The sequence below is a fragment of the Phacochoerus africanus genome, chromosome 15, assembly GCF_016906955.1.
Source record: "Phacochoerus africanus isolate WHEZ1 chromosome 15, ROS_Pafr_v1, whole genome shotgun sequence".
NCBI classification, from domain to species: domain Eukaryota; kingdom Metazoa; phylum Chordata; class Mammalia; order Artiodactyla; family Suidae; genus Phacochoerus; species Phacochoerus africanus.
Window position 1 is genome coordinate 88,246,298 of NC_062558.1, and position 12,614 is coordinate 88,258,911.

Consider the following 12,614-nt stretch of genomic DNA (forward strand, 5'->3'; position numbering starts at 1 on the left):
AGGCAGCCACTGCATTAAAAAAAAACATTACAGCTGGCACTGATCCAAGAGCCCCGATTTGTCACTTTATACAAGGAAATAACAAAGTCTAAATGGGTAAAAATTAGACTTTTAGCTATTTTCCCAATACACACCAAACTAATATTTTTATGGCTTCAAGTTTTACAAATCCAATGAAGAAACATGATATAATTACCTGAAAGGTATTTGAAAGTATTAAATGAAATCTCTGGAAAGCCTGTATTCAGGCCCAATCAATTAAAAAAAAAAAAAAAGCATAACCAGTGGTCTGAACAATAATTAATACAAGAAAAATTTGCAATGTTGTGAAATTAAATATAATTAAATGTGTTTCGTGTGTTCCAAACAACACAATTCTATGAACTAAAAGAATCTTTAAAAAAAGGATCTTCTCTAAACCAGCAATTTAAGGCTTTACGTTATGCATTTGATCCTGTCACTCTTATAGAAGAATATACATGTTATCTGGAAACATGAATTCCACATTGGTGTTTTAGCTTCCTTATATTTATTGTAGTGAACATTAGAAAATATATGTAGAGTCCTCCCTCAAAACTTAATCATGTTTCAAGAGCCTCCCCTAGCATTAAGGGTAAACTACCCTGGGCTTGTCTATTTTGCTTCATCCCTTAATAGGGCACATCATCTTATATAATATTCCCGCAAACTGTTATTTGTTTTCTTGCGTCTACAGCTATGACTCATTATGGTATGATAATGAATATGGTCATGATCTCAAAGATGAAAAATAGTTTGACAACCCAAACCAAATCAAGAATAAAAAAATATACTATTAATCCCTTGTGTCTTTGGATTCCATCTAATTTTAAATATAGACAGTAGTTCAGGGAACAACAACAAAAAAAATTCACAAAATTATTAAAAGCTTTATTTACGATTGGAATCATTCAACAAAAAAGCAAAAGCAAATGAGCCTGAAAAAGGAACTAAGCTGTTGTCTAGAATGTCCTCAGAACATTCAATACCTCAGTAGCTAAGCTGCCTTTGCACCTGGCTGGCATGACAACAGTGGCTCAACATACACAGCAGTTGCACTAACAGCAGCACAAATTTTCCCCTTAAAACTTGCCCAGAATAAAGCAAGAGAACAAGGGGATAGTATAAATTCTGCCAAAGTAAGTGTATTTAAATACTGCATGGAAATGTTAACAGCCTGAACCTTTTCCCTCATTTTTGATAGTTGCAGATTGATGTAGTAACTGTCATTTAGCAAATGCAGAATGCATGACGAAGAAGAAATCAGGTGGCCTAAAAATCCAAATATGAATGATACTGATGAATGTTCTTGGTATATCTTCAAGGACTTCTTTCGTGACTTTTCTTTGTCTAAGAATAGCTCCAGCTTTGCCGAGCACCTGAAGCAAAGGTAAAGCAGCTAGCAATGTTCCAAGTATTCAATCACTCTAGAGATAGATTTCTGGCCTGTGGTTCCAACAGCACACTGAAAAGGGGAGGATGGGGGCGGGGGTGGAGGAGAGGAAGTAACAGTTAATATTTGACAAATTTTCAAAAGTACTGAAAGGACTGAATCAAAGCTTTAATTCTTTAGCTTTACACAACTGTTAATGTTACATTTGTCCTTTTGTCATAGACAGGGCTTTTTTCAGATTAGATAGAATGGCCTGTGCTTTGTGAAGACTTCGCAGTACATTGAGGCCTATAAAATAATCATCCTGAGTACACACATGGCCATGAAATAGGACTTGAAACATACTGTTACCCTCTTATATTACTAAAGACCATCCTAAATTTTCTGTCTTGCCTTTATCATCTATTTACTATAACTGTGATTTGTTTGATGCTGAGTTTGTCACAATAAACAGACTATTTTGTGAGGATGTTAAAATATTCTTTAGCTTTACTAAACTGAACACTATAAAACAAAACAAAATGAGATTAAATTGTGGCTTTGATGATATAGCATCAATACATCGGCCATAATAATTCGTAGTTATCTTAAAAAAATAAACAATTATTAAAAGAATCATTTTTTGCTTATCACTATGGCCACAGTATTTGTATTTCTACTGTCATTAATTCATCATATTTAAAATCACAGAAGCTACAACAGAAGCTACTTACGGTAAGATTCATGAAGCTCAGAAATTTTTTGAGCATCTCTGTCATTATTGAAAAGTCCCCTTCTGGCAGATACTCCCGCACAGTGGTCACATTGATCTGAGGAAACGGATCAAAGGAGCATTAGTCAGGCAAAAGAAAACACGAACTTGAACCTTGCACTGTGCCATTGGTTTTGGCACACATCTTGTTCCAAAATTCTACAAGGTCCTTGAACTCCCTGGTTAATATGCAATTTCATTTTCCACACTCTTTAACTCTGTATGATTGTGTTGTGTTGCGGGTATATGTCCATTCCCATCACCATCCCATCCTCAGAAAGAAAGGAAAAAGGTAAAGCTGACAAAGGCTACAAAGAAACATTTGTGTGGATATTTACTTTGGTAAATGCACAGAAAAGTGCCTCAAATAACAACGTGCTGTTGAGGGAAGCAGTGGGGATGCACAACACAACGATGACAATTAGGACAAGAGGAGGAAAGAGTGCAGACTTAGAGCGTATGCACAGAGCTGCTTAGGAACATAAAAAGCTTTAAGAAAATTCTTCATGTTCCTATGTAGGCTAGAATTTAACTACATCTTTTCAAAGGTAATCTAGTGTCATCCATGAGAAGGAGAATGCAGGCAATGCCAGGAGAGATGAAGATGTTTCTATTATCAGCAAGATACATAAACCAATCTGTTACAAGGAAAAACAGTTTTATTTCAATATATTTTAAAAATGCTCTTCTAAGGAGGCCCACTTACAATAAAAAACACAAAAGAAAATATGTTGCCCTAAGTTTTGGGCCACAAGAGGGGAAGGAAGAGGGAAGCTTCTGAGTTGATTTTTGTTGACAGAAGCAGGGGAGGAAAGAATACATATTGCCCTCTTCAGAGATCTGCAACCAACCCCCTTCTCCCACTTTTACTCCGACTGAGTTATCCAATCCTACAGCTAAAATACTAAACGTTTTTACAATCTTGAAATATTTATATTTTAAAAATAAACTGAAAAGTGGAAAACATCTTGTAACGGCAACAGCTGTGGTAACTAACTGCATGGGTAAAGAGGAAAGCTGGATTTTAAAATGTCTTTAACCAATTCCTAGGAAAGGGGCACAAGAGCATAGTGGGGGAAAAGTAGTAAGAGTAATGGGTTGTGGTGTTATGAAGACGGCTTACTAGAAAAGGATATGTCTATCATTCAGAATAAATTATTAGATCCTGGGTTTTGAGTGAAAGCCCCTCAACAATCCCATCAAATCCTTTTCTGTCAACACACTACAGAATACATCAAAAGGCTGAAGCATGGGAAGGAGATTGGAGAAATGTGGAAATGGAGCTGGGCTGATAGAAAACCTGCATGTCATAACTCTGTTCTTCTAATCCTCCAGTCTCAGAAAAGAGAACTGTCCTATTATACAAGAGACCTCCACTCTTTCTTGCATCCTGAATGCCCTTGCTCATAAGGGGAGGAAAAAAGCCTCCCTTTTATTTTAAACTTTGGTTCTTCTCCTGGGTAGTTCTGTTAATATATATATATATTTCCATCCCACATGCCTCATTTTAAAAGCAGACTATGGCCAGACTGTCCACTTCTGTGCTGATTCAGCCCAATTGTCTAGACACTGGCATATTTCTCTTAATTAAATCCTGATGATCTAAATCTCACATAGTAATCCCATTTTCCTGGCCAGTGAGTAAATCAAACAGAAGCATGTGAGCCAGTGCTGGCCAAGATGAGAGTAAGTCTACTTTTTGCAGTGGGTGTGGAGAGGTCCTGGGGAAAAGAAACCATTGCTCTTACCAAAGAAACAAAAAAGAGGCTACCTTCTACTGGACATTATTTAACTAGATGAGACACATAGCGAGTCAGCACAGGGCCATGAAAAGAGCCAGACATGCAGAGGACAGCAGAGTTTAAAAATGGAAATTATGGGAGTTCCCGTCGTGGCGCAGTGGTTGACGAATCCGACTAGGAACCATGAGGTTGCGGGTTCGGTCCCTGCCCTTGCTCAGTGGGTTAACGATCCGGCGTTGCCGTGAGCTCTGGTGTAGGTTGCAGACGCGGCTCGGATCCAGCGTTGCTGTGGCTCTGGCGTAGGCCAGTGGCTAGAGCTCCGATTCAACCCCTAGCCTGGGAACCTCCATATGCTGCAGGAGCGGCCCAAGAAATAGCAGCAACAACAACAAAAAGACAAAAGCCAAAAAAAAAAAAAAAAGGAAATTATGAGCCCCTGATATCACTGAGGCTAGACTTTCCCACCTTAAGCCAGGTAGCAAAGGTTTTATATGATGCTGTTTTTCTTTTTTTTTCTTTGTTTTTTAAGGGCTGCACCTTTGGCATGTAGAAGTTCCCAGGCTAAGGATCAAATTGAAGCCACAGCAACCAAAGACCAAGCGGTATCTGTGACCTACACCACAGTTCATGGCAATACCCAATCCTTAACCCAATGATCGAGGCCAGGGATCGAACCTGCATCCTCATGGATCCTAGTCAGGTTCATTAACCACTGAGCCACGATGGGAACTCCCTATGATGCTCTCTTTTACTTCATCCAAGAGCAGTGGATTGATTCCTCTACCAATCTGGAACTTATCAAACAAACCCAATACATTCTTTTTCGGTTGTTTTTAAAGACTAAAAGATCTACTGATAAAAGACTTTTCATAACATGGTAATAAACCCAATATAGTCTTACTTTGAAATCTACCTTCTATATAGGTCACCAAATATTTGAAAGTTTTTAACATGAGGGGGAAAAATAAAAAATAAGTTAACTAGGTAATGATACAAAGTGGTCACAATAGAGTCCTTTTAAGATACATAAAACAGTACTGAACTATTACTTACAGGACTCTCCTGGCAGAGACACCCGAGAAGTAGCGCTGTGTATGAGGCCACGATGCAATCCTCCATGTGTTTGCCAGCATGCTGAAGGGCTGAAAATAGCAAAGCAAAAAACTAACAGTACATGAACAAATTTTAAAAAGCACCCAGGAAACCAACAACTCTGATAGTCCTTTTTTCTTCAAAACTGCTCAACACTGATAAATGGTGCTAGGAAACTGGGACAGCCACACAAATTAACAAAAAATAATAAATGGAAGAGGGACCTTAATATAAAAGCTAAAACCACAAAACTCTTAGAACTAAATCTTTGTGACCTTAGGTTAGGAATTGGTTTCTTTCTTTTTTAATTTTATGGCCGAACTTGCAGCATTTGGAAGTCCCTGGACCAGCGATTGAATCTGAGCCACAGCTGTGACCACGCCACACCGAAAGCAATACCAGATCCTTTAACCCACTGGGCCGGGCTGGGGATTGAACCCACATCTCCACAGCAACCCAAGCCCCTATAGTTGGATTCTTAACCAACTGCACCATAGCAAGAACTCCAGGAATTGGTTTCTTAAACACAATACCAAAACCACAAGTGACAAAATAAGTAAGTTAGACTTCATCAAACTTAAAGCATTTGTGTTTCAAAAGACACCATCAATAATACAAAGATAAAGAATTTAAAGTCTCTAAAGTATACAGAATTCCACAACTCAACAACAAAAAAAGAAACACAACCCAATTTAAAATATGGGCAAAAGACTTTGAGAACTACTACTGTAATTTATGACAACAGAACTCAGTGTGTAAGTGAGGGTAGCAAAAGAATCTTAAATTTTCAAAAAAACTGTAAAAATCTCTAGGGGTCATATTATTTGGCTGCTTCTCTTTATAAATGAGTAAGGGCCCAGGAAGGAAAAGCAGACCTTTTCTGCACTGCACGTATACCCTCCTCAATGCTAGGAAGCCAGTGAAGAAGAACTCCTACAAAACAAGATGTGCCTGCACTACACTACCAAGGCCATTAAATAGCAAGATTATGACATACGACAACACATAAATTTAAAAAAATGTTTTATAGGGAAAAACCACATTATTTTTCATTTGAATACACCAATCAAAATAAATATACCTTTATTGAGGTCAAGTTCTTCATCATCCTCCTCCTTCTTATGTTTCTCTTCTGTACCATCGGTCTTTTCAGTTGCTACCCACTGTATTTCTCCACTTGTTTCTTGCCACTCTCCACTCTTATCATGCTGAGTGGTGGGAGCATCTTTGATCAACTCATCTGTTTTACTTTCTGCCAACTGTGCTGCTCGTTCTCGCTCAAGGAATAGCTGATAAACATTTTTCAAGATCATTAAAGAGATCACCAACCAACATCTACACATCCAAATATAAGTTCCATTTGCTTTTAAATTATCAGTAATCCTCAGAAGCATGCTGTCTGGTAAAATGGATAAGTATCAATAAAAGCCCTCACTCCACATCCACATCCAAACCAAATACAAATGCTGCTGGGATTCAATCAAGAAAATTAAACTATCTACTGATGATGCAGGCATCTGTTTATAAGAATGAAAATCTCACCACTTTCCCTCAATTTGGATAATATTGATAGGAAATGCGAGCAAAAATACAAATTAAAATTTAAAGAGTTGGGGAGTTCTCTCATGGCACAGTGGGTTAAAGATTTGGCATTGTCACTTCAGCAGCTTCGGTTGCTGCTGTGGTGTAGGTTCAGTCCCTGGCCCAGTGAATTTAATATGCCAAGGGCAGACCAAAAAAAAAGTTAAAACAAAATCCTTTACACCCAAGCAATCTGGAAGGAAGCAAGATAGACAAGAACCTGTGAAAGTAAAAAGCAAGTTCTCAGAGAAAGATCTAGAACTCAATCTCAAACTAGTATCATTAACAATGGAAAGAGAATTGTCAATGGACGTATACACTGGAATGTCTTACTAAATCTCTTGCCTTCATACTTTATTTTCCTGTGCTGGCACAGTGCTGAATGTAGAGAAAGCATTTTATACATTTGCTAATACGATTTGGAGAAAACACCAAGTTACTAATGACAACTACCTGATAACCAAATGCCAAGTAAAGACTTCAAAAATTTGCTGAATAAATAGAAACATGATATATAAACTTTAATACCCTTAAGAACATAACATTTAAGCTTCATATAAAGCAATATTTCTTAAAATTCGTTCAAGGATCTATAGAGGGGGCCCCCAAGATCCTTTCAGGGAGTCTGTGAGGTCAAAACTGCATTCATAAAAACATTAAAAGGTCAACATTAAAAGGTGACTTCTTTAATTCTCTCACAACTGGTGGAGTTGTCCAGAATCTACCTGCCATTTGATTGTTATTGCTCTAATGACTAATAGAATGAGTACTTGGGTTTCATAATTCTCTCAGTTTTGATTTCAAATTTAAACAATATCATAGAAAAAGCACACATAAGAGTTCTTTGGGGTCCCCAGTAATTTTTAAGAGTATAAAGAAGTCCAAAGATCAAAATGTTTGAGAAGAGAATGATGGGCTCCTAGTTATGAATCGGGAAAAGATCCAAGTTGTTGCAGATTATCTCCTAAAGACATAGTTCAAGCACTTCTAGTTTCAAAAAGGTCAAAAAGATTAAAGGTTGGCAGAGGCTTTTGAAAAATGAAAAGAATGGTTTATTATCACTTCTGAGCATGTGCAAATTGCCATTTAAGGAAATGACAAAGGTAGCTGGGAACTGACAAAATAAAAATTGTAATGTCCAGCATTTTTTTTTTTTAAATCACAGTTTGGGGGTGGGGGAGTATAAATCAAAGGGAAAGGGACAGTATGGTGCTTGGGGCAGCAAGCTAAGGACGTCAATTTTAAATATGCATATTATGACACAATTCCTAAGCCAGAAAATTGCTCCGAAGACGTACATACTTTGAAAACTATCTCTCATTAGGTGTACACAGTCCCAGTCACAGATTAGACCAATAAGTAAATACTGGAGGACGTGAACTGGATGGGATAGGGCTAGAACTTGATTCCTAATTTGTTGTTAATAATCTACTTTCTTTTTCTTCCTTTTTTGGCCTCCCTGGAGCATATGGAGTTCCCAGGTCAAGGACCAAACCTGCATCCCAGTGCTCCAGAGATACCACTGATCCTGTTGTGCCACAGCTGGAACTTCAAATCCCCCTACTTTTAATTCATAAATACAAGTGCCTTATTTCTGCTTTTTGCTAAGGAGTGATTACAGTAGTTGAAAAAATGCAATGATAACACATTCTAACCCAGTGTGCCCCTCAATGAACTTGTGAGAAAGAAGGGGAGGTAAGAGGAAGAGAGAAGGTGCAACTGATAAAGAAATTGGATAGATGCAACCAACTGAAAGTGTTAGTTATTAAGTTGTTGCTTACCTGCACTAGAGCCTGAACTGCATGAACTTGTCCAGCTATCCTTAAACTATCATCTCCTTCTCCACTACAGAAGGAAGAATCAAAAGAACATGATGTCTCCATGTTGACAAGACAGTGCCGATTCCGAGCACTATACTCCACTAGATTTATCAGTAGACCTAAACCCTACAAAAATTAAAACACGCATGTTACCACAGGTAAGAATTAAAAGCAAATGAACAGAGTTCCCATTGTGGCTTAATGAACCTGACTGGTATCCATGAGGCCATGGGTTTGATCCCTGGCCTTGCTCAGTGGATTAAGGATCCAGCGTTGCCGAGAGTTGTGGTGTAGGTCGCAGACACTGCTTGCTGTGGCTGTGGTGTAGACTGGCAGCTGCGGCTCCGATTCAACCCCTAGCCTGGTAATTTCCATATGCCACATGTGCGGCCCTAAAGACAAAATAATAAAAAGTAAAAAAGCAAATGAACATAACATACATAACTTTTATTGCCAGCTAGAAAACTAATCAGTGTTCTGCTATCTACAAAATGGTTAAAAACCAGTATATAAAATAATGATCTTGCAGTTCCCATTGTGGCCCAGTGGCAACAAACCCAACTAGGAAGCATGAAATTGTGTGTTCAATCCCTGGCCTCGCTCAGTGGGTTAAGGATCTGGTGTTGCCATGAGCTGTGGTGCAGGTCGCAGACAAGACTCTGATCTGGAGTTGCTGTGGCTGTGGAACAGGCCAGCAGCTATAGCTCCGATTAGACCCCTAGCCTGGGAACCTCCATGTGCCATTGGTGTGGCCCTAAAAAGCAAAAAATAAATAAATAATAAATGAAAATAATATAATGGTCTTCCCAAAGAATGATTTCGCCACTCTTTAAAATAATCACTTTTAGTTCTTGTACTTTTTTTTTTTTTGTCTTTTTGCCATTTCTTGGACTGCTCCTGCGGCATATGGAGGTTCCCAGGCTAGGGGTCGAATCGGAGCCATAGCCACCGGCCTACGCCAGAGCCACAGCAATGCGGGATCCAAGTGGTGTCTGCAACCTACACCACAGCTAAGTCAAACCCGCAACCTCATGGTTCCTAGTCGGATTTGTTAACCACTGCGCCACAACGGGAAGTCCAGTTCTTGTACTTTTTATTTTTACAAAGGGCCCTTCATGGCTCTCTTTCATACAATAAGTTCATAAGGAATCAATTAAAACTAAGAACATACTGACAACTATTTAAATCCAAAACTAATATGAAGTTTTTTTCATCTTAATAGATCAAGTACTCATTTCTGAAATAGTCACTTCAACTCACCAGCACTCGAATATCAAATCTCTGCTCCTGAGGTAGGTACTTTGGAACCTGAAGCACACAGTTCATCGCTGTGCCAATCAAGCCATCCTGTTCTCCTGTTTTGGTGCTGCCCCATTCTGGAACACGGAATGGGAAGAGTATAGCTATTCCTTTATTGAAATACATTGTTGACCTTAATATTTCTGAGCCAAGCTACCAGGCTAGTTCTAAAAATATCACTCCCCAAAAGCAGTGAATCTATACATGAATAAGTGAAATACATGACAACCCTTTAAAAATCACTATATCAAGACAAAAAGAAACAAGGAGATTAACATGTTTTTTACATGAAGTACAATCTTCCAATGAGAATATACATAGAAAAGATGACTTACCATTATCATTAGTTAAATTGAGCAACACCCCAATGATGGCCCTCATGCAGTCTTCTACTGCTTTGCCCACATGATTAGTTACATTCTGGTGAGGCAGAGGCTTACTGTCAGGTAAGCATATACTGTTCTCAGCACGGTTATACTGCTTAATCAATTCTTCACAATGCTGTAATGCTCTTAAAAGAAAATAAGATGTACACTATTATGCTAAACAAAAAATAGTTACACTAAGACTTTCTACCTACTTGGACCTTAATGTTTAAATCTGTCATAAATTCTGCCAAATCAATTTTTTTTCTTCTTTTTTTTCCCCCTATGGCTGCTCTTGCAGCATATGGAAGTTCCCAGGCTAGAGGTCAAATCAGAGCTGCCAGCCGCCAGCCTATGCCATAGCAAACAACAATGCCAGATCCAAGCTGTGTCTGCAACCTACACTACAACTCATGGCAACATCAGATCCTTTAACCCACCAAGTGAGGCCAGGGATCAAACCCACATCCTCATGGATACTAGTGTTGTTCTTAACCTACAACAGGAACTCCTAAATTATTTTTTTTCCACTCCAGAAGTTATAATGTATTAACTACCCAATAATGTACCAAGCATATCTGATATCACACTAGGTGCTAAACTTTGTTTTGGGAGAACTTGATAATATAAAATTTTCTAAGCAAGTTAAAATTATAAACTCAATGCAGAAGTTTATAATTATACTATCTATAATTGCCCCTCAATTTACCTATCTCTCCAACATAACAGACCTACCACTAGCCCACCCCAAATAAGGTAAAACCTTAAAAAGCTAACACTGGATGCTTCTGAATTTCATTTAGAATGTAGGCTCTTTGCAGGTAGAGAGTATTATTTATGTTAATACTGCATAATAACCTTGCATAGAAGATATTAAATACTTCATAAACATTACAACAAATCGTATTTTTTTAATGTGAGGTCATTTAACTGGCATGCCTGGCAGTCCAAGGATATCAGCCACATCCAAGCATTCTCTAGATGCTATCCAAAATAACAAGGAAATGTAATCTTTAGGTGGGTCTAGTATTTAAGACTCTCTTTAAAACTCCATGTCCATTACTTTAAAAAAAAAAGAAATCTGTGAGATACGAAGTATTCTCTGTCAATTGTCTTCATGTATTATATACCACACGAAACCCTTAAAAAAAACTGTACTATATCTAATCCCCCTCTAGCTGCTCTTTAAAATATACTCTATAGCTACTGCCTTAAGCAGCACTGAACTAAATCTGTTGGGAGATGAGGGGAGAAAAACAGGGTTGTATTATTTAATCATTCAATAGGCTACCCCTGCTGTTATCAGGGTTCTACTGAAAGTGTTAAAAAGCCAGAGGTGTGGTCTTTCACAAACATCCAATTCTGACCTCTGCTGCCACTTCGCAGACATCTGACACAAAGTTCCTAATCAGAAAAGTTCCTAACCTCTTTTTAGAAGACCATTTATCAGGGGTCATGAAGTATACAAGAGACGTCTTAAAAAATAGATTTAATTTGCAAGAATACTCTTCAGTGAGGGAGGATAATACACAGTAACAAATAGAACACATGTCGTAAGGGTACTAAGTATGACACAAAATTTAGAAATACAAGACAAAAAAAAAAAAGAGGGGAAACCTACAGATTAAAAACAAATTTATTGGGAACTAGAGACGATTAGAAATTTGAGACTATTGGAAATTTGATTAATGACTGGGCTTATAATATTAAGAAATTAATAATTTATAGGATATCAAAATATTGTGGTTGTATTTTTTAAAGAATCCTTTTTTAGAGATTATATACTCAAATATTTATGTATGAAATTATATGAAATCTGTAATCTGCTTCGAAATAACATAGAAGGGGGATGTAAAGGATTACACATGGGAATAAGACTGGCCAATAACTGATGACTATTCAAGCTGAATGAGTTGTACATTGGGGTTGATCTACTATCTAGTTTTGTCTCTGAAATTCTCCAAAATAGGAATTCAAAAAACATGGAGTTTCCTGGTAGCCTAGTGGGTTAGGATCCAGCATTGTCACTGCTGTGGTTTGGGTCACTGCTGTGGTGTGGATTCAATCCCTGGCCCAGGAACTTCCACATGCCACAGGTGTGACCAAAAAAACCCAGGTTTTTTTTTTTTTTTTTGTCTTTTTGCCATTTCTTGGGCTGCTCCCATGGCATATAGAGGTTCCCAGGCTAGGGGTCCAATTGGAGCTGTAGCCCCCGGCCTACGCCCGAGCCGTGTCTGCAACCTACACCACAGCTCACGGCAACACCAGATCCTTAACCCACTAAGCAAGGCCAGGGATTGAACCTGCAACCTCATGGTTCCTAGTGGAATTCGTTAATCACTGAGCCACGACGGGAACCCCCCAGTTTCTTTTTTTTTTTTCTTTTTTGTCTTTGTCTTTTTTTGTTGTTGTTGTTGTTGTTGCTATTTCTTGGGCCGCTCCCGCGGCATATAGAGGTTCCCAGGCTAGGGGTTGAATCGGAGCTGTAGCCACTGGCCTACGCCAGAGCCACAGCAACGCTGGATCCGAGCCGCGTCTGCAACCTACACCAGA

The 12,614-nt window shown here is 38.4% G+C and overlaps 1 protein-coding gene across 2 annotated transcripts in view; it reads right to left on the bottom strand.

Moving 5' to 3' along the window:
- Positions 1-888: 888 nt before the first annotated feature.
- WAPL (WAPL cohesin release factor) overlaps positions 889-12,614 on the bottom strand; it is a 92,441-nt gene continuing 80,715 nt past the window's right edge. For both annotated transcript variants that reach the window (XM_047759564.1, XM_047759563.1), the window contains exons 13-19: positions 10,032-10,207; positions 9,658-9,773; positions 8,359-8,523; positions 6,078-6,285; positions 4,958-5,046; positions 2,125-2,220; positions 889-1,483 (exon numbers count right to left, since the gene is read on the bottom strand). In XM_047759564.1, the coding sequence (XP_047615520.1) occupies positions 1,418-1,483; positions 2,125-2,220; positions 4,958-5,046; positions 6,078-6,285; positions 8,359-8,523; positions 9,658-9,773; positions 10,032-10,207 (916 nt within the window). In that variant the 3' untranslated portion in view covers positions 889-1,417. The remainder of the gene's footprint in view (positions 1,484-2,124; positions 2,221-4,957; positions 5,047-6,077; positions 6,286-8,358; positions 8,524-9,657; positions 9,774-10,031; positions 10,208-12,614) is intronic.